Consider the following 27,782-nt stretch of genomic DNA (forward strand, 5'->3'; position numbering starts at 1 on the left):
TAAATAATTTAAAAGAAATACTGCATGGTTTACTACCTCAGCAAGGAAGTCTATGCACTGCAGGCTTACCATTCACCTATCTACTATTCCTGAAGGCTTGGGAAGATAACTGCCACTTACCCTCCCCCCCATACCAATAAAGCTAAATACCATACAAGGCTAATCTAATCAGCTCTATAGAAAAGTGCCTGCTGAAGCATCCAAAACTAAACACAGTACAGAATATTACTACCCCACTTTTTAGGCAATTCTCCACAACACCTTTATTTCCACATCTATACAACTACTAAATTCTCAAATGAAATTTGAGGTACTGGTTAAATCCAATAAAGTTTGGAGTGACAGCCAATGTAGTCCTTATGAAGTCACCTCACTTCTTTGATATACTGCTGTCACTAGAAGGGCTCATTCTAAGATAACCAACAGGCTGCCAGAATTGTCTGCACAAAATATTTTTGGGGGGGGGGGTGGAAGTGGGGGGAGAGAGGAGAGACGCACAAGATGGTTATGCTTACTAAACCCAGAGAACACCAAGGGTACAGACAGAAGAAGAGCTCCCCACTGTAACTCATAATGCTTTGCAGGAAGAGTTCCGAGTTACAACAGTCCCCCAGACCAAACAGAAGTATGCTGTTGGGTCCGGTGGGGAAGGGAAGGTGGGGAATCCAGCTGCTGGCTGTGAGCCTACAACCAATGCCACACCCCACCCCACCACTTCTGAAAACAGCTCCAAGGCTGGGAGGCAGGCAGACCAAAGTTACTGAAGATGTTATGTTTTGAAATGTCTTCATCTCAACTCTCACGCAACGAGGGTTTGGATTTTCATAGGATTGGGCCGTTTTAAAGCGCTTTGCAGCTGTGCACTTCTGTTTGGTCACAGCTGTAGAACGCTTTCAGGGCCACACTGGGTGAAAACTTTCACTTCTCTGTGCATCCCGCTATGAGTTGAAACGATCCCCTGGACCCAACAGAAGTTCGCTGCTGGGTCCAACAGCTGGGGATTCTAGCTGCCTGGTGTGAGCCTGCAGCTGTCTCCCTAGCAACACCACTCCCTCCCTCCCAGCCCTAACATTGTTTTCAGAATGGGAGGGGGGAAAAGGGAGCAAAGGAAGCTCACTCTTGGGGTTCCCCAGCCAGGGCTGGAGGGTGGGGCAGATGCATTGAAATATACCCCAAGGTAGGAGGACTCCAATCTACCAGTCCCAGCCTCCACTGCTAGCTGAAAAAAACCCAAACCAAACTCCCTCCATTTTTTTTCCCTCCTCCCATTGTGAAAACAGTGACAGGCTAGAGCTCTGCAGACAGAAGTTACAGAACATGCTTTGTTTTGGAATGTGTTCATCTGAACTCTCATGCAACAAGGGTTCAGATTTTCATGGGATTGGGCCCTTTTAAAGCATTCTGCAGCTGTGCACTTGTGTTTGGTCACAGCTGCAGACCACTTTCTGGGGTCAGATAGGCAAAAATTGTCACTTCTATCTGCGTCCTAAAACAGTAAGCCACTGGCCAACAGAATTGATATTTAGACAACCTCAAAAAGCATTCAGAATTCACTATAAGAATCAAAACCAAAAGTTACCTACAGCACAATATACTCACTTGTTTAACTGAATTAAAGATGATGCTTCTCAGATCCCAAAAATTAGTCAATTATGGGTAGAGAATTAATGTTTCAGACCTAACAAAACTAACTGCAAATAACATTACTCATGCATACAGAAATGCCAAGACACAGTTCTTCTTTACTTACCATCACTTTCACTTTTACTTTTCATGTCTTCCATCCATGTTGGAATATCTTTTAGTAGAACATAGTCCCTCAAATATTCTTTGCGCCTCTCCTCCAAAGTCATCTTTAACAAACGCTCTGGTTAAAAAAAAACAAAAACAAAAATGTAAAGTAATTGAAGTAAAGTAATTTTCAGTTGCTAGGGAAAGGATGATGCAAGAGAAACAGGTATGATGTAATTCAATGCTGTCCAACTTCCAAGCAGGCAGGGACCTCACTCTCCATGGGCTACATCAGTGGGGGCCGCACCAGTATAGGCCACAGGCCCCACTGGCTGCAATCCATATGCGTAAACTCCCCCACACTTTTGCAGTACTGCATGTGGTATCCTACCTCACCTTTAGCTGCCCAGCTATGAGCTCTCTTGCTGCACCACGCTGCATGGGCACTCTGAGCTGCCAGCTCCTCCAGTAGCACAAGCTGCACCATGCCACCCTGCCCTGCCACTGAAGCTGCAGCCAAAGGAATACAGGTAGCAGCAGGTAGATGGGAGCCTGGGAGGGGAGTGGAAAGGGCTGCATGTTAACCTCTTGCAGGCTGCATGCAATCCACAGGCCACCAGTTGGATAAACCTGGTATAATTAAACAAGTTACACTATGCACTTTAATGTTATTAGTCTTCTTCAGTCCATTGTGACACATTTGCCACTTACTTTGCAGCAAAAATCACCAATACCTGGTATGACTTGGGGTCCACCACTTCTAATCTGGGGGCAGGAAGCTCGATCTTGTCTTGGTCATACACTTATGCATAGAATATTCTTGTGGGGTGGGGATGAGGGCAACCAGTTGCAAAATGGTCCTGTGTTCATCTGGGCTTGTAAAAACCAGCCAGGGGAGACTGGGACCACTACTGGCAGAGGCTGCCAATGCCCCCCAGAAACCACTGACTGATGCTAACTCCTAAACCAGGTATCACTGCGTTTTCCCTTTTGGGGAACAGAATTGAATGGGAAGCTGCCTAACAGCTCCATTTGGATGCCACTGGATTCCTGGACCCTTGTCAGTTTGGCTTTAATCCTGGATATAGCACAGAGACTTTACTCACGTCCTTGGTTGGCAATCTTTGCCTTAAGATAGACAGGGGAAATTGTGCCCTGCTGATCTTACTAGATTTTTCAGTGGCCTCTGATATATGTGACCATAAAGGATTTATATAACCTGACGGGTATTTGCAGAACCACTCTAAAGTGGCTCTGCTCTTTGCTACTAGAGCATTTGCTCTAGTATCACCATCTGGGCCTCATCCCCACCGCCTGCATCACCATCTGGGCATCATCCTCTCCTAACCTTTCCTGCGGGGTCCTCCAGTGCTCCACCTTGTCACCCCTCCCATTCAATGGCTGCTGAATGAGACTGTGCAGAAAGTAAGACTGAGATGCCATCAGTATGCTGATGATATCCAGGTCATCTAGAAATGCGCCAATACATCAGTCCTATATTGGATCAGTACTGATATAAAGAAAATTGACTGTATCAGAAATCGGCCCAAAGGAGCTGATAATTTGGCTGATAAATGCCTGTGCGTCCAAGCAGCTGCAGCGCAGCACTCAGGCAGGAAGGAGCAGAGCCCAGTAGCGTGGAAAGCTGCCTCCAGCTGGTAAGTTCATTGTGGTGGAAGGGGAGGGAGGAGGAGGGAAGGGGCATGGGGGGGGACACAGATCGATGCCCTCCACAGTGAGGGAGGGAAGGGACAGGGGCTGCCCAGCCAGGGCAGGGGAGGGCATGGGACAGACCTGCAGCTTATGGGGGGGCACCCCGGAGGAGCGTGTGCCTCTGGATCTGTGTGGGATGGGATGGGCAGGCTACACCCACGGGCTGCGCCAGGCTCTTCTTGGCAGGGGTTGGGCTTGAGGTGGGGACTACAGCCACCCCAAATTTTGCCATAGCTCCCTCCCAGCGCTGCTGCCGCCGCACAGCCAATGCAGCCCCTTAAAGATGTAGAGCTACCCTTGAACACCATCCAGAAGCTGCAGCTGGTGTAGAACACAGCAGCACACTTTCTGATGTGGCTGGGTTACCAGGAGCACAACTCCAATACTCCAGAGTCTAAACTGGCTCCCAATAGCTTTCCAGGTTCAATTCAAAAATGCCTGTTTTGACCTAAGGCCCTAAAGGATCTGGGCCCTACATACCAAAAGGACTTTCTCCCTTACATTCTATCACAATCCTTAAGATGAGCCTAGAGCAACCTCCCACAAGTACCATCATTGAACCAGGTCCACTTGGCAACAAAAAAAAAAAAAACACCACACAGAAGGTAATTCTTGGCAGTCACTCCTCAGCTCTGGAACTCCCTTCTTTCTGAGGTTTGCCATAGCTCAAGCCCAGACATCTTTTAGAGATGCTATAAGACCTTCTTGTTTGGGCAGGCATTCCAACAAGCAATCAAAAAGGAAGATTCACAAGGCAATATTAATTTTTCAGTTTAACATCTGGGATCTGCTGATTGAACCTTAATTTTCCTGATCCTGAAAAAAAAAATCTTTCTGCCACCAAATCAGAGAACAGACTCAAAAACTTTACCAACTTTCACTATATCCTGTCCACCAGATGGCAATATGTCCCTCTATGGCTTCCCCTTTAACAGAACATTTTTCCCTCTAACTTCAGTTTCAGTTTAATAAAATAAGGCTTAACCCACTATAAGACAATTTTACTTTTTTAAACAAATTAGTATATCTGTGACCAGAGGGGCAAGCCAAAAGCAATGCCTTAAAAAGCCTAATGCTGTTAGAATTTTGCAAGGTCCTTTGAGTGGCTAAAAAGACCATGTTCTGGACCCCTTTCTCCAGCAGCTAGCTTTCAAGCCAGGGAGCAGAAGCAACAGAAAGTAGTCTGTCCTATTTTTGCTATTCTTGCATTTGTGGGAAGGGTGAGTGTCCTTTCTTAAAGGAAACAGCTGAAAACCACCTTAAACAAAATTTGAAACACTCATCACCACACATGCATCCAAAGAACAATGTCATTCTGAATACTAATCTCAAGAGACCATTAGAAAAAGGAGCTCCCCCATATCAAAAGTGAGCAAGAATATTCATGCTTTTATTTTAATATAAATTACAAATGTTTTAATATAATTTATACATTTAGGTACAAGTTTAACCTTAAGAACTTTCTTCTTTTTCAATGAGCTTAGCAAAAGGTTAGGGAAAAAAGGTTAGCAGCAGTTGTTAACACTGACTTGATACTAAACCCTGGCAGCTCCCCACTGTTACAAGCATTACAATGTTCTATAAGCAGTATATACTTTGTCTGGAGTGGGACACCCTCATATCAACACAATATGCAAAAAGAATGATGAACTGACCCTTCAAGCAAGCCATATGCAACCAGGTTCTTGTATCCATCATAGCACTGGAGCATTCAGCCCAGCAGAGGTAACAGAAATAAGAAGCGGACTGAAGTGGTACCATAGATTCCCCAAGTTGCATGCCACCAGCAAGTGAAAAGAAGATGCTATAGTTGCTCTTCCTCCCCATATATATAAAATATAGATTTGAGGCAGGTGAAGGTACCAGAAAATAGCACATGGTCTTAAGCACAGATTTCATCTGTCTCAAGCTGTATGCAGTGCATCAGCATAAAGCCAAGTTATGCTAGGCTAATATTAATGAAGCAGATTTCACCCAAGATGAAGTACTAGAAAAGGATTGAACCACTTTATTCCAATAGCTTTATACAAAAAATGCCTTCTAGAAAAAAGCTGTGCAATATTGTAGAGCAGGGCTATCCAACTTCTAAGGGGCTGGGAGTCGCATGCCCCCCAGGCTGCATCAAGGCAAGCCTCCCCGCCCCTTTCCCTGATTACTGCATCATGCATCCACACAGGCAGCACTGTGTGCCCATGCGAGCAACCCCTCCCACACCTGCATTATATGCTCACATGGCCCCAGGGTCACCCTCAACTCCCCAAGTCACATTGTCCTGCCCCCGCCAGGCAAGAACAAAAAGTGGAAGCTAGAGACAACAAATGGATCCCAGAGACTCTGGATGCCCTTGCAGCCAAAGCAATGGAAGGGGGAACAGTGGTCTGACAGAAGCCCAGGGGCCTCAACTTAACACCTCATATGACATATAGAGCTCACAGGGAACGAGCTGGACAGCTCTATTGTACAGCACACTGATCACTTTGTACTGAAGTTAAGGCTCTGATTATTTACCATAAAAGCAGAGTATGACAATATTAAATGAATACTCTCTGTAAATACAGTTTCTCTAAAAGGCCTCCTGGTTTGATATACACAAGTATCCATACTGAAATATAGGATCTAGATTTAATACTTTATGATGACATCTTCTGGGATCTTAGTGCATATTTCACATTTAGCTGAGGTCCAGAATTAGAGGAACATGAGAAGTCATCCTGCTTCATGAGGCATGGTGTTTCCCGGTCATGTTTGAGATGTCTTATTTAAACAGGGTGAGAAAAGATGCTGCTCTAATCAATGCCAGTATTCTGACATTTACATGCACACATGTATACTGGATGTACCATTCACACAAAAATTAAAAAGTCCAATAACCACAGCTATTGAATACAAAAATATACCTCATAATAATTGCAAACATTTTTACAAAAAAAACCCAAAGTTTGAGTTGGGTAGATATTTATCTCAAGTTCTTCAGCTTATATACTTTAATTGGATCTTTAAAATAAAATTAAAAATCAGATAAAATAAATATCATTGGACCCTCCACTGTGTGTATGCAGTTAGACTGCCTGATGCCTAGGTGCACAGAGCATAGGATATTCCACATGCATGCTAAAGAATCTACAGACCAAGACAAGGTTAAGGCAGATGCACAGAAAACATTTCACGTGTCTAGGATATACAAACCAAGAATTTTAGTATATATCACCCAAAATTGCACAAATAAGTTTGTTGTAATCAAGAAACAGATTCTTCCATCTCTGTGTTACTAGCAGAATTTAAGACTTGCTCTTGTGAGAGAGGTTCTAAACTGTTTCTATTAGATTTAAGCTTGGGGAGGGATGTTTCCAAGGGCTGAACTTGCAAATATATTGCCTTCCAAATGTGTTTTTCTTAGTTTGTGGAGTCATGGTTCAGCTGCAGTAGAATTTTAATATCCTTGCCAGTTTCACCAATTCTCTTCCGAACTTCCTGGAGAAGAGTGAAACAGACAAATTAGGTCAATTTTACACTGCTAGTCTTGAGAAGGCTCAGTAGCACACACAGACTTGGCACAGTGCTCTCCTGGCAGGAAGATATCCACAAAAAAAAAAAAATCAAGGAGGGTTTTTACAACCCAAGCACTGTGATACTAGCTAACATCTAGTAACTAAGCCTTAAGAACTGGTACCAGCCACTACTAGTCAGGGGTTAATACAAACAGGGAAGCTGAAGCTTCCTTGACAGCAAGGGCTAGGATCTAGATACTGATGACGAAGTCCACTTGTAAACACCAGAAATGAAAGTGCACCAAGAGTCCTACTAGGATACTGTTCCTACTCAGCAACCTCACATTAAGTTTGGGCTAGCAGGCTTAGGACTGTAAATGTGACATTCTTACCAATGTTCCTGACAGACAGGAGAAACCATTCACGGTTCTAAGTTTTATACACCTTTCCTCATCCACTCTCAAGCTAAAAAGCAGTTTTGCAACTCCTTAAAGCTGAAATTCCTTGATTACATATTAAGATAATGAATAAAGAACAATAAACTGAAAACTCACAGTTAAGAACTTCTGTCACAGTATAATCATTTTATCAACTGCAACTATGAAAATATGTACAATATCTGACACATTACCTGCGAATTTTAAGTAGTATTTTTTCTGAAGCATCCAAGCCACATGCATACCTTCTTGTATATAGTTCATTCGGACATAAAAAGTGTGCCTGATGTCCTCAAGCAGATTGATTTTTCTTTCACACCAGTAAAGTGGCTTATGCATTTGTTTTGTTGTTTCTTCATGAATCTACATCTATTCTACTTCTTTTAAGTTCTGGAACAGGGACCGTCCATTACATTAAATTGTATGCAGTACCAAATACAGGATGGGGCCCTGGCTTCTGCAAGCTACCATAGCAATATGGACAAGAAATCCTACTATTAAAGGAAACTACAACAAAATATTAAGAAGAGGCAATATTTTAGGGTTCTGATGCACACTGGATTGCTGCTGAACAACACAATTACATATAATCTGTTTAAATACTATGCAGAATGTCAACGTTAATTTTTTCCACAAGAATAAAAAAGCTTCAACTAGTTGATGCTGGTAACAGGATTCTGTACTATTTCTATTATTGCATGTATGCTTGCCTTGTTTTGGGGACAGTCGGTGCTTTAAGCCCAAAACTGCAAGATCAGCATGATGGTTAATCAGTATGTTTGTGGACAAGTTAAACGCTAGCCAAAGTGGGAAAAACAATTTCTAGTTTGATGCCTGAAGACTGTATATACTTTTTAAACAAAAATCCTCACGAGAAATAAAATACTCTTGAAACTATAGCCTCTCAACTGTACTCTACCACCAATATTATATCCAGGTGCCATCAACACTGTCTATTCCAAATCAGTACCTTGTGACTACATTACTAAGAGATCAGTGAGGTTTATTTTGCTATTGTTTCAGTCACAATAGAACAACAAGCCTTGCAAAAAGGACTGAATGCATGTTTTGATTAACTGTTCTGTTTACTAGCCTGCATAACTTTTATATATATATATATGTATATGTATGTATGAAATGTACGAGCCTTTTGCACAACTAAGTTTAGAGAAGAACTCCTGATCCTGTATAAGCCACTGTCCTTCTGTCATTTACATGCCTGGCAGATAAGGTTTATTTTCAGAAGAAATTATTTCTCAGGTCAAATACTTGACACTTCCCTGCTTCAATTGAACCCTCCACTAGGACTAAAACTTGAGAAAAACATGCCAGTAACATTTTAAGTGTTAAATGCATTAAAAATATTTCTTTTGATTATATCCATGTAAGTGTTTGAGCTTTCTGTTTCCATATTAGAATCCCTTCTCTCCCCTCCTGACTCTCCGAGTTAGTCAGAAAACTGCAGTGCCATGCTGCCTTTTGGCACCCAGGCTTATTTCTCTCTGTCCTGTCTCTGCCTGCTGTGTTTTAACAATCCACATTTTAATTATATTTCACTACTTAGGACTGAAAAGGGGGTAGGGGGAAAAGGAAAAGTGAGGCAATGAGGAAAACTGAGTTTATCCCTTTTAATTCTTACTAACACACAAGTCTTGCAGACCATGGCAGCTCTAAGAGCTAGCTCAGGAAACACAACAGTTTTTAAATGCACCCACTTACCCACCCACAACACCACAAGCAGGACAAACTGTGCATCACACTCAGGAGAGCGGCTTCCTAGGAGAGTCAGGAGGTTCTGACACCGGGTGGAGGAGGAGGAAGCTACACCCTCCCTCCAAGTCTCTCTCTCAAGTAGCTTCAGGGCCAAGGCAGAGAGAGCAGAGGGGGACAGCCCCACGGAAAAGAGACGGGAGGCAGAAGTGGCTGTTGGGGCAGGGAGATGCAAATAAAAGGCAGGAATGAAGAGAAAAGAGGGCATGCACCCAACACCAACACACCGACACACATGTGCCCGGCACCAACACACATGCACAGAAAGACACGCACACACGTGCACATGCCCAGTGCCAACACACACACACTGCGCACAGACACACACACGTGCCCAGCACGAACCCGGCCTCCCCGCAGCCGCAGGGCCCAGAGCACACGGGAAGGGGTGGGGTGCCAAAGGACCCGCAGCCGGGACAGGGCCGGTGGGGGGGAGGGGGAACAACTGCAGGAGCGAGACACGGGGGCGCCCCTCACACCCTCCGCACACGCCGGGGCGGCCCCCACACCGGGTGGGGCTCGGCCGTCGCCTCCTCAGAGGCCCCTGGAAGGGAGAAAGGGGGACCCTGGGCAGCCCCGTGGGGCGGGGGGGATGGGGAGGCACCTGCCCCGCGGGGGGGAGGCGGTACCTTTCTCCTCCCGCCAGAGCTTCTTGCGCCGGGGCCCAAGGTACATGGCGCTGTGGCTGGCGGCGGAGCGGAGCTGCAAGTTCCCCAGGCTCGCGGGGATACGGGCGCGCGCCCCCCCCCCCCGCGCTGCTGCCGCCGCCGCTCCTCCGCGCCTGTCAGCCGGGCCCGCCTCGCGCTCGCCAACGCCCCCGCAGCGCCCGCCCCGCCCCGCCGCTCATTGGCTGTGCCGCCTGCAGCTCCAGCGTGGCCCCGCCCCGGCGGGGGTGGGGCTTAAAGAGACAGAGCCCGGGGCTGCGCTGCACTGAGTTCTCCCCACCCCTTGTGCTTTCTCACCGGCATCTCGCGCCGCCCCTCCCCCAGGGACGCGGGAACTCGCGGGGGGAGGGGCGGAGCAACAGGAGCCCCTAGGGTAAGCCCCGCCCCCTTAGCGCCTCGCGCCCCAACGGGCAGCAACCGTAGCTGCGCGCGCGCGCGCGCACACACACGCACACACACACACACACACACGCACAGGACACCCGGGCTGGGGCTGGCGCCCCGCTTCCGGGTGGAAGGGCAGGCCGCGCCGGCGCCTCTGATTGGCCGGGAGCGAGGGGCGGCGGTTGCTAAGTAACCGCGTCAGGCCTGAGCCGGCGCGGAGGAGGTGGGGTTTGGCCGACAGGGGCTCGGACATGGAGACTCTGCTCCTTGCGCTGCTGGTGCTCGGCATCTCCGCGCGCGGTAGGTACCGCCGCGCCCCCCTGCTACGTCACCCCCGCCTGGGCGGGGCTTTGCGGGGGGTGGGGCTTTGCCAGGGGGCGTTGCTGGCGGGAGCTCCGCCCCTCGGACCGGGCGCTCTTCCTTGCGCTGGACATGGTCGTTGTCAACTTCGTGCCGTCATTGCGACCCTCGTACCGCTTAGGACCCAGAATAGGAAAACCTACAAGCATGCTTGAAGCAGCTCATTGACGCAGCACGTGCAAAAACCCACTTTCGGGGAGTCCGAACCCGCTTTCGGGCTTGCTGTCAGCACTTGTGAGGGCTTGCCTCGAAATAGAGCAGTGCTTCGACTTGCATGACACAGTGAGCAAGGCAAAGGAAATCAGAAGACTTCTTTGCATGCTTATTTGCAGATTTTTTTTCTGAGCAAACATCATCATTTTGAGCTTCCAGTATGATCATTTCATATTTAAGACCTGGCAATGCTGCAGGGCATCCCTTGTGGAGCAAGGAGATGCTGGCAACTGAGCTGTCTGCCTGGGGATGGGATCCCACCACAGCTGGGCGGCCCCCTAGCTACTGGGTCCCTGCCTGGTGAAGCCCCCACCCCCTTACTTGGCAGGGGAAACACCATGTATCTGGGTCCAAGAAGGCAGTTTTCCTTAAGCCTCATGGGGATAACTTTTTTTGGTGTGGTTTAGTTCCTACTGAGGTGTTGGGGCTTAATGCTCATTTTATGGAACTGTCTCCAGGCCTTGGGCTTGCATGTAGGACACTTGCCAAAAGATGTTGGAAATATCTGGAGCCCGTAGTGGGGGTGGAGGATGGTTGCTGGTTGTAGGGCCACTTATGTTTCTGAATTGAATCATGGATTTGGACTTGATTTGGCTGCTTGGTTTGAAACATGAAAACATTCAAAAAAAAACCAAAACCTGCCTGGCTACCCCACTCCCTCCTTCTAGCCGCAGAGCACCTGCACAGCATGGAGCTGGAAGGGTCAGTCCCTCGCCTGATAGGGGGCTGAGGCCCTGAGAGCCCTGGCTGCTTGAATCTCTCCAGATGGAGGGGTCCAGCCACATTTGTTTCGTAGGCTGGCTGACTGTGATCTATGGTGTGTGCTTCTGCACACCAATGGTGACCCTGCTGTCACTTGGAGCTTGCTGTCCATTGGCATGAGGCTGCGGGCTAAGGAGATATTCTTAAGTCCACCTGCTTCTCTGTCGCGCTGGCATCCTGCCACCCACACAGGCCAAACGTCTTTGGGAAAGAAACCCAATGCAAAGTGTGCTCTTCCATGACGGAACCATCTGCAGGCAGCCAGTTTTCCACTTGGACAGTAAACCCCTTCAGTGTCACTCCTCTCCATGTGCAGCACTGGGAGATCAGTTGCTTCTGATTTTGTAGGAGTTATGCACAGCTTTGGTTTTATTACTGTTCATCTTAAGACCCTCTGGTTCTTCAGTCTTTGCTGCTTCCACCAGCATCAGTTGCTGGAAGGTTTACCAAGCCTGGCAACATTGTGCCCATATTCAAGACCCTCTAAAGATAATTTCTTAAATATTATGCTTCCTTTTTTAGTCTCAGTCAGTTGGAATGCTGGTGGTTGCTGGGTAGAGAAAACCTCTCTGGATTACTCTGGATTCTTCTGAGAAGTATAATGTCATGTAATCATTAACTCTTGTAAAGCCACCCATATTATGGTTAAATACCTCTACTAGGCACACTAAGTCTTTAGGCACTGCAAACAGGTATAGCTATAACTACACTACTGATGAAATCACTACTAATTTAAAAGCAGTCACAACATCTCCTGTTACAGTGTTTATCTTCCTCTTGTCATTGTAGTAATTTTTCAGTAAACAATCTATAAAGCACAGAAAGCATGGATCGTGGATTGGCCTGTGTGGAGTTGTCCCTACTGTGGGGTCAAGGCAGTATTGCAGATGATTTGCCGGAAGTATTGTAAGCTCTTTCCCTGGGATTTTTGAGCAAGCTGATCGTGCTACTTCTTTGAAAAATGGAACAATGGGATTGCCATCCTTTTTCCAATCTTCTGAAACAGTTTCCCAAACTTTGGGATGACTCTAAACCAGGGGCTCGCAACCTTTCCAAGCTGTGGGCCAGAACAACCATGCTCCAAGTCTGGTGCGAACCAGGCAGCTTCAGTGGCATGTTAGCACCAAATAGGTTTTGCCTTCACCCATGCCATGACCAAGCCACTGGGCGCTACATCAGGACTGGGTAGCTGAGAACTATACCCATGCCATGCATAATTTTCCCAAGTTCTCTGCTATCTGGCTGCAGCGCAGGCACACCTTCCTGCCATTGGGAACCTGCATCGGGCACAGTTGGAAACTCTGTCCACACTGCTACCACTCCCCATTTCTTCCTTCCATCTCCTCCACCTCTGCCCTGCAGCTTGAGTGCAGCTGGAAACTACCCTGGCCTAGCAGGCAGCAGCAAAGTCTTCTGATCCAGTGGCTCTGCGGCCTGGTTCCAGCCAGCAGGCCATGTTGCTGACTCCTGCTCTACGTCAATCAACTAAATCTCCACTTCCATTCTTTAGTAGAAATGAAATGTTATCAACAAAAAAGCCTTTCATCCTTTTATAACCTTTTAACTGCATATGTCACTCCCTTTAATATGATTGGCCTGTTTTGTCCTGAGTTCACTTTTTGGATCAAGTTTAGGTTCATGTATTGGTGGGGTTCTATTCATTAAGTCACAGAGCTGTTCATGTGACTTCATGTTGTGTGCTAGTATCTTAGTTGTACTTCTGTTCTTTTTTATCTTGAATTGATGGAAGCCATAAGAACAGAAGTTCAATTAGGGCATACAGTGTCTCATGTAGATGTCTGTTTATGTCTCTTGAAAGCCTCCTTAATGTTTGTACTATTCTAGTTCACCATTAATTACAATCATTCCAGTAGATCTTTTTAAGTGATCATTAAAAATGCTACTTTTATTTTATTACCCATTTTCTCCTCTCTTTATTGGCTTCATTTTACCCTACCAGGAGATCCATAATCCAACATTTTTTATACATTCCGTAGTCCTACTTGTTTTACAGCGACCTCCACAGTAGAATCCTGAATTAAAGTTCATTCTTCCTCTATAGCTAGTTATCCAGCGTACAGAATTCACTGGAGATCACTACAGTGTACCTATTACTGGTTTTAAAAGGTTTAAATGCATTAGGTGCTTATCTATGGAAGCTTATTAGGCAGAATACCATTGTCATTGTTAGGAGCTAGGGATCAGATTACAGAACAAGATCGGCACTTCTGAATACATGTATATTCTGGAGAAGTTTAGTAGCAAACAACATACAAACTTCTACATCAAGCTCAAGTCAGCTAGATGTAGAAGCAGAAATTGTTTGCCAGACCATCATCTAGCCCTCCCACTTTGTCTGAACTTGGAACTCACAGCAAGAATTACAGACTGGCATGCTTTAGGGCATAACCCAAGGCTCATCTAACTGGATATTTGAACTCTGAGAAATCAAAGTCACTGTGGAAAGAAAAAAAAATCATATCATCTGTTTTGTGTTCAGCTTTGAAAATTACAGGTCACAAATTAGCCTGAGAGTAGTCAAATTCATGCATTGGGATTATATTAAATATTGGTGTTTGAGGAAATGAAAAGTAGTTAAATAACTTTAAAAATCCTTATGGATTAATGTATAATCTAGGACCAACTTGTAAATTCTAAAATAGCTTTTTATAATGATCCAAGACTAAGAATTTTTTTCATGTAACAAACACATATTGGGATGAAAGCTTAAAAAGAAAGAACATTTCTCAGTACTGTTTGCAACTCAAATATTGCACTATGATAGACTGTATGACCAGAAATTACTAAAAAAAGTGAGATGTCTTGTGAACATGGACAAAGAATGTGAATAAAAGTGAAAAAACAAGTTGCTTTCATAGGTATATTAGAACAAGTTTTTAAAATTATTTTAGTCATGTTATGTTAGTAGTATTATATCCAGTGCTTTTTTTTTTTAAATCTCCCAATTTCACAGTGCCTACACGACACAGAATGCCGGCAAGTAGTTCAGAACTGTAACCACAGGCTCTGTATGAATTCTTTCTACTATTTGCATTTCCCAGCTTGAATGCTGAAGATAAATGAAAGTGAAACTTAACAGTTGGTAGCTGCTGTTCCTTTATTTCTGTTTCTTATATTTAAGAGCTGCCTCCTTAGGTTGATAACACTGCAGGGAAAACCTAAGATTTAAACAAAATTAAACTGATGCCAATTTTTTTTTTAACATTATGGCAAAAAAACCCAGCAACCCTTGATCAGAACTGCATAAGCAAACCTGTGCAGCACTTGATTTCACTAGTACTATGCATAGATGTAAGTGTCCACCACCATGAATCACGAGCAAATTGTTTTGATCATGCAGGGAAGCGGGTTTAGGTGGGTGTTTGTGTGTGGAGTCCCATGAAAGTCAAAAGGGCTACACAGAGCAACCTGCAATTTATGACCAGAATCTGGCAGGCACGATTCTTCGAGTAGATGTGATATCTTTTATCAGGCCAACTGAGTAGTTGGAAAACAGTTCTTAGAAAGCTTTTGGGCGCAATGTCCTTAAACCAACATGGCTACAACCAAAACTAGTTTATAGTGTCACCTAGATATACATTTTGATTGTAATCAAATGCAGTACATTAGTTCAAGGCTAAATATGAAAATACTAATGTATGCAAGCAGCTTCATTCATCAGAGCTAAATTACTTTTGGACATGGGAGTTTACATCAGGTTCACTGTAGGCTTCTCTCTGGTAATATGTACTTCCAGTCTTTTCCAAGTACCTTAATACTTCATTTATGATTTAATTCACCTGAACTTTCTCTTTTTTTAAAATTTTTTCAGAAAAAACACTTTCTGTAGCACTGACATGCTCCTCCCACTTCTTTTTATTATACTTTTGGAATAGTTATATAGTCTTTTAAAAGCAGAAATCCAAAAAGCAAATAATAGAATCACAGAGAAAAGTGTTAGAAGCTTATCACAGTTTTAAAAAGTATGCATCATGAGTACTGTTCCGCATTCCCAGTTATTAAAAAAAAATCTGGGAATTTTTTCAGGGTTTATCTTCAAAACATGAAAACCAGAATGAAATCAGAATAAAAGGAAGAAAAGGGAGGGGGGAAAAATCAGTTTAAATGGGGGGGTAAAATTGGCAGTGAGAGAGGGAGAGAGTAAGATTGGGACTAGGAAAGGGGCTGGGGGAGGAGTGCAGTGCAGCCCATCGACCGCTCACGGGACTGCAGCAGGGAACAAAGTGGGAAGAACTGTCAGTGAGTGTGGGGGGGGGCAGCTCTTGCTGCTACATAGCCCCCAGGAGGGCTGTGGGCTGGGGGGCCTGTGCCAGGCTCTTCCAAGGGGGCGTGTGCCCCTGGATCAGTGGCAGAAAGCACATGATTCCGCACCATGCCTTTCTTCCGTGGCTGCATTCATCCCTACTCCATGCTGCAGCAGCCTGCTGCTGGGCTGCCCTAGTGTTTGGAGGGAGGGGGGAGTGGCGTGCAGCCAGATATGGAGAGGGGGAACACCCAACCCTGACCCCAGCACCTCCAGCCTCACCCAGGGTCAGAGCTGGGAGCCCCACCCCACCAGGCAGTGGCTCCAGCCACCCTCCCCCAGCCCCCACATAGCCACTGCCCCGCCCCCCCACTCCACATGCAGCCTCCACCACCGCTCCTCCCATGTCCAGCCGGATACCTGTGGCTCAGGTAACTGGCACTGCGGCACTTTTAGCTTACCAGCACCACCCGTTTCAGTTCAAATCCTTGTTTACCGGCATGTGTGGAATGGCCCATTCCCCACTTGTGCTTGCTAACATGGATTTGAATTGAAAAACAGGTGTAAATCAGTGAAAACTAAATGACTTCAAACAAATAAAATCAGGGAATTTATTAGTGGGGAAAAAACAAACAAAAACCCCCCCACACATAATAAAAACTGAGAATGCGGAACACTAATCATAAGGTATTTAATGAGGCAACAATGTAGACCTCTCCTTTAATATGAACATATAAAAGGAAGAGTAATGTATAATAACAGTTTGAAAACCTGAATACTTCTTGACATACAAATAATATAGCCATGTTACTCAAAAAGACATTATTGCCAGGAGCGTAAGATATACCAGATTTTAAAATCTGAACCCATTTCTTACTATAAGTAGTGAATCCTGGTATTAGGCTTCAACATAGAACAGCCTTTAAATTTTTTTTTTCCTAAAATAATATACTTTTAGTCAAAGTACAACGGAACCTTAAACAGAGTAACATTCAAGTGATAGAGTTTTCTGTGTTCAGTTTTTCCCATAAAAAATGAATGAAAGAAAGACTCCCTAAACTGGTGATTACCTTTTTATTTCCAGGCTTCACTCATAATTATGAGTCTCATAAGATGTCACTGAAATTGGCTAATGGATCAATTTAATAGATTTCATCCAACATAGGTGTCCTCCTTTGAGCCAGCTCTTGCAAGACAGGAGAGTCCTACCTTGGTTACTGCTATAGTCCACAGGACAAACCACTCCTTGACCTTGCTCCCTGTAGGTCAATAAATAGTTAACTCTTTCCCTCCCAGAAGAGAATGTGATCCTTCTTAGAATCTATTCAACATTCTGGGCATAATTTATTAGTATAAATCTGACTATTCACAGATCCATCCAATTGTGTTTCAGAAATGGTCTTTACATGCTCAGTAAGAGAGAGATTCAGATGCAGCAGTCCTGTTCCTTTGTGCTGTACTTCAGAATCCCAGTCTATAGGTCATAACCTTGAGTTAACACTCCCCATTCCATTCCCATGTCCACTCCCCCAAGCAATCCTTCACAGACTTTGCAACCCTACTCCTACTTCTTCACATCATGGCTTCTGAAAAAGGTATTCCGCCCACTGAAAGGTTCTCCTACCATGCTACTCCTCAGGCTTCTTTCCTGTAACTTACTTCTGCTGGAACATCTTTATCTGGGAACCTTTTAGCAGAATGAGTCCTCTTGGTCTTCACTTTATCATACCCTACTAGTTCTCCTTTGCTTAGATGTTTCCATGCGAGCTTTTGAATTGTCAGTTTTCCCTAGCTCTGCCAGTTCATCCTCAGCACTCTAACTATCCCTTGGTTCTGTCTCTACATTAGCAGTTCTACACTACTGCTTTCAAACAATGCTCATTAGCTCCCTGCTGCTCTTTTTCTAGAGTCTTCATAACAGCAGTTTCCATGTTTATAGCAGCCAGGAACCTTCTACCAGGTCCTATCGGCAGGCAATTAACTATTTGTAAGTGAAATGACTATTACAGTTCCTGTAATAAAATCTAATCAGGATACACGTATTTTTGCAGAACCAACATATGTCTTTTAAAGTTAATACATACTTGCTATACATTTAAAGCAGAACCATTTGCACTTGAAACTGAAAAAGTTTAATCTAAAAGGCTTAATAGGCCTTCCAAGCAACTCAATTTAGGAATATCCAGTACTGAATATTTGTAAATTTTGAGAATTTTTAGTTGACTGTGAACATAATATCATATTTAATATGTGTTCCAGTTAGAGCTGTGCTGGTACAGTTCTGTACAGAAAAATAGTCCTTGATTTGGATCGGATTCATTCCTTTCTTTAAAAATGTGGTTCTGGTACAAGATGTCATGAAGGAGCATTCATAGGTTACCTTGTTAACTGTAGAGTGGCAAAACAGAGTAAGACTTCTCTATACCATCATAAGTTTTAATGCACTAATTAGATTCGGCTACAGCTTCTGGTAGTTATGCACTGCAAAACTTAACTCCTAGGAATTTGTTACTTTAGCATATTCGGCCGCAAATTGGACAGCCTAGCTCAGCATACATTCCTGGGGGAGTTAGATCCCCAAGTAAGGGATCCTCAAAACCAGAGAAGCTGAGAGTTTCTAAAGTAGCAAGGAGTGAAATGCAGAGGATATGGGCACTTGAATATCTGGCCAAGTAAGCACCTTCTGTCATAGTTTCATAGTAGTTTGGGGTCAGAAGGGACCTGAACAGACCATCTAGTCTGACCCCCCGCCAATGGCAGGAGCATACACTGGGATCACACGACCCTAGACAGATAGGTAGGGGTGAGGACCACTTCCCTAGGAAGTTGGTTCTGGATCCTAGCCACCCTAACAGTGAAATAGTGCCTCCTAATCTCTAACCTAAACCTATTCTCCAGCAGCTTCTGGCCATTGTTTCTCGTCGCCCCAGGTGCTGCTGGGGGGAATAGGACCCTTCCTATTTGCTGCTGATCTCCCCTAATGAGTTTGTAGGCAGCCACCAAATCCCCCCTCAGCCTCTGCTTGCTGAGGCTGAACAGGTTCAGGTCCTCAGCCTCTCCTCATAGGGCTTGCCCTGTTGCCCTCCAACCAAGTGGGTGGCCCTCCTTTGAACCCTCTCAAGGCAGGCTACATCCTTCTTAAAGTGCAATGCCCAGAACTGGACGCAGTACTCCAATTGTGGCCTGACCAATGTTGCATAGAGGGAGAGTTTCACCTCTCTGGACTGGCTTCAGATGCATCTTTGGATGCACGACAAAGTGCAGTTGGCTTTGCTGGCTGCAGTCTGGCATTGGCGGCTCATGTTCATCTTGGAGTCAATAATGACTCCAAGATCTCTTTCTGCCTCTGTGCTCACAAGGGGAGAGCTCCCCAACTTGTACGTATGCTGTGGATTTCTTCTCCCCAGGTGCAGCACCCTGCATTTATCTACATTGAACCCCATCCTATTACCATCCACCCACTTCTGTAGTCTGTCTAAATCTAATTGCAGCCTCTCTCTCCTTCTGAGCATGCCTACCTCCCCCACTAACTTACCCCCTTTGCCTGCTCCTTACCTCCCCACCTCCATGCCAGCACTGCACGTGAGGGGCAGCACTGCTGTGAAGCCTGCAGCCCAGGGACAGCCCCATGCCCGGCTCCTCTGCAGCACTGGCCCCTGTAGTCTTAAAAAAGTAGTCTTTAAGAAGTTAAGTTGGCTTAACCTGTCAGGAAGTTACCTTAGGGTCCTAATCCATGATTCCTTTCCTGGGGTTAGGTGCCTAGGTTAGGTCAAAACTTATCTAAAGGAGAAGTCCCCACTGGCAAAAAAAAAAAAAGTGTTCCTGCATCTAGTTTGAGAATCTCATGAGGGACCTCTAGGACTTGAAGTAGGACTCCCATATATCTTGCTTCCTGTGTGGCAGTGTCATTGATTGGGTAGCTTCACATATGCCCATTGGCAGAAACTTAGGCCTCTGCCACGTTACACATAAGTTGTGACCTGGTCACGTTCAATCACTTACTGGCCTGACAAAGATGAATACGCCACAAAGTTATTCCATAAAACATACATAATAACTTTGTGGCTTGTTCCTATCACACCATTAATTAAACATGTGGCCAGGTGTTCCCCTGAGGCTGGAAGCCCTATCATCTCCCAGCTACCAGGGCACACCATGTTCTCCAGTGGCTGGAAGTCCTGAAGGTGCTGGGACTCACAGCCATGGAGTCCTGTCAGATAAGACATGCAGCTATAGGAGTGGCCCATGCACATCAGATTCCATCATGCCTTATTCCTAGTTATAGCAAAGTGGGAGTCCCTGGCTAGCCACAGGGCTAACTCCCCAACTGCCTCTGAGCACATTGCCTGCCTGTCTCGCCCACCACACCTTGTTGGTAATTAATTGTTAAAGCAGGAGGCTGCACATTGTATACCCCAATATTGGGGGGGGGAGCTATCTACAGCTCCATTCCACCCCTACACCATGGCCCAAGCCTCGCAGATAGCATCACAGGCAGTTAGCTCAACCATCGCCTTTGCCTATCAGCTGTGGCCTCCAACCCTGGGGACCTTCAGCTTCCATAAGCCCTGGCCCCATCTCAGGCCCAGTCAGGACCCCGAGTTTCTTAGCTCTTTGTGGGCATCCCTCACAGTGGGCCCCTGGCCCTTTTGACCCTTTGGTCCTGGGCTCAGCATTGGCTCAAGTACCTCAGCAGGGTTTTTGCCTACTGCCTGCACTTATGGGTTGGGATCCCCATTTCTAGCTCAGGTGCTCCTGGAAGCATTCCTGGCCCTGCAGGTCACTCCCCCAGCAGGCTTAGGCACCTCCAGAAGCTTACCTGGCCTACCCTACTTTGATGTTATAAGGCCCACCCAAAGGTGAGGGCTGGGGTTAAGGTGACCCTACTTGCCTTTCACCAGGGTGGTAACTGGCTTGGCATTTCTAGGGTCTCCTGCACCACTGAGAGCCCCACCAGGCCACCCACTCCCAGCAGGATGCAATTTTAGGACCAGGACCAGGAGCCGCCATACCATCCCCTACAGCTCCTCCCTTACCTCCAGGGTGTTCCAAGCAGTCTTACAGCCAGGCAGTGTTACTGCCAGCAGCAAACTGCCCTGTTTACATTGGTAGCCATGGATCTAAAATGGCTGCAACAGTTAAGCACCTGATGGCTGCTTGGTTTGGCCCTTAAAGTGGCAGGCACCCACAATGCCCTGCCACACTAGTACAGGGGGAGTTTAAGATCACAATCCTGAGCTCCCCCTGTCCTGGAAAGTAGCAAGCTCCCACAAGCCCTAACCTCTAAGCAACAGAGACAAGTTCCCTTTTTCTTGACCTCCTCTTGGCCCATGACTTGAACTTTTGGCTGTCCAGTGACCAGCTTCAGCAGTGGGAATGGAGTGATCCTTCACTCAGCCTGTTCTATAGGCTTATGGTTACAGCATTTTCCTATATAATAGGAGATGTGGGTTAAATACTTCCACCACGAGGAGAGTCTAGAACCCTATGTTCCAACTGCTAGGCTGTTGAAAGAAGGTCTTCACAGTCCGTGTTGTGATTTGTCTATCTTCAGAAGTAGACATTTTGTGTGAATTCTGAGTGACACTAGATGCCTACTGGATGATTTGAGAGGGATGGAAATTCAGACTTCAGCATTTCTAACTGTCTAGCTTTAAGTACCTACAGACTACAGACCATTTAGAAGTGCATATCACTCCTATTCTGTGTAGACAACAAAGACACATAAACCTAAATCACTCTTAGAGCCCTGCCACACTTTCATAATAAAGCTGGATAGAAACCAACCACATACACATTTTCAAGCACTAACTTTGTAGCTAGTTGGCTCTTTACATAGCTGGATGGACATTTTTGTGGTGTAATAATTACTTTGCACTTGTGGCTGGTCTGACCATATTATACGATTAACCAGTTAATTGCATAATATATATAATGTGTAGCAGAGGCCTTAGGCATCTCTCCATTGACTCTAGGGGGATGCTAGTCGTGTAACAATAAAACTTAAATTACACAAGCATCTGCAACTAAATTAATTCCCATAGCCAGAGCGGTAGAATAATATATGGGAAATGATCTTACAGAAATTCTTAGAATTCTATAACTCTATTCTAGAATTCATAGAATTCTGTTCTTAGAATATACCAAAAATTCTGACTAAAGAAAGAATTTGGGGTTTTGTCTTGTGTTTCAGTTTGATTTTTGTTTACTATCATGGACTATACATACTATGATGAATTAATTTGAAAGGGACTGTAGCCCAAATGTATCAGATACTCCAACAGATAATTTTATGGTTCTTAATGAGTAAAAGAAAGGGCCACATGAACAAGATAATATTCTGCTTGTTCTGGCTATTACCAGCAGACTAACACTCTGAAAGTCTAAGGTGGGCAAGGAAAGAAATTTAAATTACTTTCTCTTCATATAAGAGATTAACAGGTTCAGAGCAAAAGAATTTTTCCCTTGCTTCAAATACACCAAAGGTTATAAACAGGCAAAATCATTATATAAGTTTTAATTTGTACTGGTTCAGTAAACCAATATAACTATTTCATCTATCTGCTCCAAAGTTGATAGAAGTAGAACTTAAATATTGTAACTTCAAACTTGAATGAAATAAATGTAACATTATAGCAATTTTCTTTCACTTATACTAGCATTGGAATGGATAGATTGAACTGTTATAGTAGTTCAACTCTGGATTAGTAAATCCCACCCACCTACTTCTTGACCATAGTTTAAGAAAATGTTCTTTTAATTTTGTACCCTGCCTGATCACAGGTTTAGCCTGAAGTAGTACATTTCCCCATTGTTAGCATGCAAAGGATTTCTCCCCAGAGAGAATATTTTTAGAGTAGAGTGATACTTGGACAAAGAATCTGCAATTAAATCTTCTTGAGAAAGGCACTTAACTGCTTTCGTATACTTCTTGTGAGTGGATGAATTTGTTCAATGATGTTTTATTCAGATTATTGTGAAGGTATTATACAAGCAAAATAGGACACAAAAAACCCTAATAAAGAGGGGAGAATAACTGAGGGAAAGGCACCAAAAACACAAAGAATCACCAGAGAGGTAGGCAGATAACCAAAAAGATAGGGTCATAGAAGCTGAGGCTATACATATCATCTAGGAGCAGGTAGATATCAGTAGTATCAGATACAACAGGAAAGAATTATGTAAACCGAAAATCACTGAAAATGTACCTAGAGGTAAAGAACAAATGGTAATTGAAGAAGTAGGTAGAATGAAAAATAGTTTCTTTTGTTTATATGTTTTGGCTTTGAAGGTTGTGGCATATTACAACATGTTTGTATATGGAGGAGACTATATCTCTTTCCTTCCCCTCTGGAATCAGAATAAAAAGAGCCAACATGGTCCCTAGCTACAAGAAAGGGAGGAGGGATGAGCCAGGGAACTACAGACCAATCAGTCTGACATCCATCCCTGGAAAAATCCTGGAGAAAATTGTCAAGGGATCCATCAATGCCAGACTAATGGAAGACAAGCTTCCGAATGCCACCCAACATGGCCTTGGACTGGCAGGTCTTGCCTGACCAACCTCATCTCCTTCTATGAGCAGGTAACATATGCCCTGAACAAGGGAGATGATGTGGACGTCATTTATCTGGACTTCAAGAAGGCCTTTGACCTAGTTCCCCATGATGTCCTTATGTTTAATATGGGGAACTGTGGCCTAGATCATCATATGGTCCAATAGCTAGGCAACTGGCTATGGGGTCAGACCCAAAGAGTAGTAGTTGAAGGGAGCAAATCAAGTGTTACCAGTGGAGTCCCTCAGGGCCAGTACTTAGGCCAGTACTCTTTAAAATTTTCATCAAAGATCTAGATTCAGGAGTCAGATGTAAACTGGCCAAGTTTGTGGATGATACCAGATTATGGGGAGGGCCGTCACACTGCAGGACAGGCTGGGGATACAGGCCAACTTGGACACATTCTCAAGGTAGGCCAACCAAAACCGGAGGACCTTTAATACAGTTGGTATATTTGCTTATGTTACTTACTATACAGATGTTATTTTAAATAGTCATATATACAACCTTACAATTTAGTGTTATTTGTACCCCCTGGATAAAAACCCACTGGAATTACGCTTTGGTAGTATGACTAGAAATCAACATTGGAGTTGACAAGAGGAACAAAGCACTGATATAGGAAGGATGGAATAAATGTAGGGGAAGGTTGCTTTCTTCAGAGAGACCACTAAGATATTTTTCTTTCCATTAAGATGAATAAAGTACTTTGGACATCCATTTTCCATTAAGATGAATAAATATTTTGGGCATCACCCTATTTTTAAGCTTTTGCCAGATATTCACATTCATAGTAAATTATTTTTTTCAGTATCTGCAGTAAAGACTGAAATATCCTTGCAGTTCTGAGTCAGCAGTATCAAACATATGGCCTTGTGTCATCTGGCCTGTGGGGATCTTAGATGGGCCAGGAATTCAGGGATGGGGCAAATAATGGTTGCATTAATTTCTGTGACATCCTGATGCTTCTGAGCCTGCCACTTGCTCTGCTGCCAGAAGTAAATCCAAATCTGCCTGGCAAGGAGGTTCACAGTTCAGATTTGGCCCAAAGGGCCAAACCAATTTGACACACTTGTTATATGACAACCCCAGGTGAACTTTCAGTATCAGGCTCTCCTTTGCCAGAGATAATGATAATAATAATTGGACAACAGGAAAAAAATTACCATTTTTGGGCCCTCTTTCGGTCCAGACCCCAGGTGGCTGCTCGGTTCACCCACATCTGTGTCTGGCTCTGCTGTTCCCTCCACGTCCCTCACTCCTGTGGAAATAAAACTGAATATTAGAAAGAGATGTTCCAGGATCCCATCAAAAGGGATTGAAAATCATTATGCGGGTTCTCCAGTTCCTCATACCAGCCCTCACATTAGTGATTCTATTTCTGATCCTTAGGCTGAAAGGGAAAGAAGAGACAGGCATTCCTCACAGTTGTGTGTCTGATTTCCTCATTGTCCAGCTGAGTAGCTAAAATACTTCATCTGGAACCTGGGATACTTGGGCTAGACTTCTCCTTTAAAGCAATTAAAGTGGGAAGCAGAAAACATCGAAGTAATATTGATGTTATTAAAGAGAGCTTTATAGTGCTAAAAATGCAAGAAGGTCTCATTAACTTTGCTGAGAAAACCTTAGTCCCACTAGAGGAAATGTCTGTTTTTACTAGTCAGCTGTTTTATCACAGCCAGCTCTTTTACAATAACTTTGCAGCCAGAAACAAAAGAATTTTGGAGAGTTTTAGAGAGTTTGATTTAGAGTTGAAAGAATTAGCACTGAGTAGGCTAAGAAAAGATGGAAGCAATAGGAGGAAAGTTCAAAGTTTAAAAATTATTTATAATGCAAAGTTAATATAACATACTTACTGAAGTAAAGCTAATATGTCCTTGATATAAAAAAGTATTCATGTACAGTTTATGTTAACTTCCTTTGTTTTAAATACTGTACAAGATTTACCCAGAGCAATTAAATCATGCCTTTAAAATTACCATTTGGTTTATATGCAGCAAGGAAAAATTTAAGTTGTTTTTCTGGCACCCAATTTTCCATTCCTCTAAGATTTCTTCAAAATAATTCCATTGATATGATTTTGTAGTATTAGAATGATGTTGTATCTGTGATGGTCCAGGAATTATGCAAGAGGCAAAGATTTTTTTTGAGATGGTATCTTTTATTAGACCAACTTCATAGTTGGAATACAGTTAAACAAATAGAGAAGTTTTGAATGCAAGGCATTTTTTATCAGGTCTGAGGAGGGAAGAAAGCACAGGGATAGTCAACAGTTAAAATTAGAGACTAGAGCTGTCAGTTGGAGGGGGGAGGAGAGATAATTTCCCAGAGGTAGTAGACAAACAATTAGCAGAACAAAAGAAGCTTAATTACTTGGAGATCAAGACATCTGGAAAAGGAGGAGAATCGTTATTATCTGTAGTATATTGGATTTCTTAGCCTGATACCTTTTATGAGACCTCCTGTGCATTTCAGATAGAGTTAAACAAGCTTTCAAATGCACAACATTCTTCATCAGGTATAGGAAGAGTTTCAGGAAGCAGGTAGTGTGCCATAACATCAGTATTGGCATTCAGTCCTTAGTTCCTAGTGTCCAGCCAGCTTATGAATCTTGGTTCCCAAACTCATTTTTTAAAGGTTTTTGGTTGATTTTCTTGAGTGTGAGGATCACAAGGTCAGAAAGGGAGTGATTGTTTTGTGAAAAATGTGCTCCTACTGAAATATGTGCGTATCATGCACGCATATCAAGGAAAGAATAGACCCCTTTATATATATAATTCATAAACTTGAAGTACTGTGTCCTGTTTGGGGCACCCTGCTACAGAAAGGACATGGACAAATTGGAAAGAGTCCGGTGGAGGGGAACAAAAATGGCTGAGGAACATGATTTATGAAGAGAGGCTGATTGAATTAGGCTTAATACATGTAGAGGCGAAGACTGAGGGGGGATTTAACAGAAGCCTTCAACTACCTGAAGGGTGATTCCAAAGAGGATGGAGCTAGACTGTTCTCAGTGGTGGCAGGTGACAAAACAAGAAGCAATGGTCTCAAGTTTCAGCAAGGGAAGTTTAGGTTAGATATTAGGGAAAATGTTCTCACTAGGAAGGTAGTAATAGAGTGGAACAGGTTACCCAGAGAGCTTGTGGAGTCCATCCTTGGAGGCTTTTCAGACCAAGGTAGGCAAAGCCTTGCCTGGGATGATCTAGATGACCTCCTGAGGTCCCTTCCAACCCTCATTTTCTATGATTCTAACCCCTACCCAACTCCCAGAGGGGAGAGAGTATTTGAGACTTGAGCCTGGTGGCAGCAGGATCCTGCCCAGGCCAAACCAAACCAGCTAAGCCAAGGGTAGCTCTGGGAGTGCTGCTCCCCTTTTCTCCTGGTCTTTGCCCACCCAGCTCTTTCCTGATGAATGAACAGAATGATTTAAAGTAGGTATGGTTTACTGATTTATAAATATGTACTTATATTTTGATATGTGATTTTACAAAGCTTTTAACTTTATACTGTCATTACTAAATTGTCTGACCCCAAACCCCTAATTTCATGCAATTCTGAACATTTAAATTGATAAAAATTGAAAACCACCCCAAATTTTGCACAGTCTTGAACATTTAAATGGATACAAATCTAAATAAATGCTTAAAAATAGACACAGATTTTTAGCCATTCAAAATTATTAAAAAATAAAAATCAAATTCTGCCAAGCCTAACAATACACAGAATCATAGAATCATAGGAAAGCAGGGCTGAAAGGGACCTCATAAGGTCATCTAGTCTAGCTCCTTCCTCAAGGCAGGATCATCCCCAACTAAACCATCCCAGCCAAATGTCTGTCTAAAATCTAAACTGGTCTTGAAAACTTCCCAGGATGGAGATTCCACTGTCTCTACATAGCCTGTTCCAATCCTTGACCACCCTCAGAATCAGAAAGTTCCTTCTAATCTCCAACCTAAATTTCCCCTGCTGAAGCTGAGGCTGTTGCTCATACAGTCACAAAGAAAAGTAAATTTCCATCCTATTTTTGCCCTTCATGTATTTGAAGACTGTTATAAAATCCCCCCGTCTTCTCTTCCCCAGACTAAATAATTCCAGTTCTTTCAGCCTTTCCTCACAAATCTTGTTTCTCAGGCCTCTGATCATTTTTTGTTGCCCCACACTGGATTCTTTCCAAACTGTCCACCTGCTTCTTGAAGTGTTGGGCCAAACACTGAACATAGTACTCCAGGCAAGGCCTCATCAGTACTGAACAAAGTGGAAGAAGCACTCCTCTTGATTTACAAGTGAAACTTCTGTTGGCTTTTTTTGCAAGAGCAAACTGTTGGCTTATAGTTGGTTTATGATTCTCTGTAACTCAGGTCCTTGTCTGCAATACTGAAGTCCAGCCATCAATCCCCACTATGTATTTGTGCATGCAGTTATTCCATCCCAAATGCAGG

The 27,782-nt window shown here is 44.0% G+C and overlaps 2 protein-coding genes and 1 long non-coding RNA gene across 3 annotated transcripts in view; 1 reads left to right on the top strand and 2 right to left on the bottom strand.

Moving 5' to 3' along the window:
- Positions 1-9,905, bottom strand: part of MACROD2 (mono-ADP ribosylhydrolase 2) — a 1,497,602-nt gene extending 1,487,697 nt beyond the window's left edge. The window contains exons 1-2 of the mRNA XM_090051193.1: positions 9,769-9,905; positions 1,751-1,867 (exon numbers count right to left, since the gene is read on the bottom strand). Coding sequence (XP_089907319.1) covers positions 1,751-1,867; positions 9,769-9,814 — 163 coding nt within the window. The 5' untranslated portion in view covers positions 9,815-9,905. The remainder of the gene's footprint in view (positions 1-1,750; positions 1,868-9,768) is intronic.
- Positions 4,809-9,761, bottom strand: LOC149873786 (uncharacterized). Its single transcript, XR_016442910.1, has 2 exons — positions 9,089-9,761; positions 4,809-6,915 (listed from the first exon to the last, which is right to left on the bottom strand). It is a non-coding gene; the product is annotated as an uncharacterized LOC149873786 (long non-coding RNA).
- A 188-nt stretch (positions 9,906-10,093) lies between the features above and the next one.
- SEL1L2 (SEL1L2 adaptor subunit of SYVN1 ubiquitin ligase) overlaps positions 10,094-27,782 on the top strand; it is a 100,351-nt gene continuing 82,662 nt past the window's right edge. The window contains exon 1 of the mRNA XM_090051185.1: positions 10,094-10,488. Within this exon, the coding sequence (XP_089907311.1) occupies positions 10,440-10,488 (49 nt within the window). The 5' untranslated portion in view covers positions 10,094-10,439. The remainder of the gene's footprint in view (positions 10,489-27,782) is intronic.

Source organism: Crocodylus siamensis, chromosome 1 (genome assembly GCF_052110815.1).
Source record: "Crocodylus siamensis isolate JL-2025a chromosome 1, ASM5211081v1, whole genome shotgun sequence".
Taxonomy (NCBI): domain Eukaryota; kingdom Metazoa; phylum Chordata; order Crocodylia; family Crocodylidae; genus Crocodylus; species Crocodylus siamensis.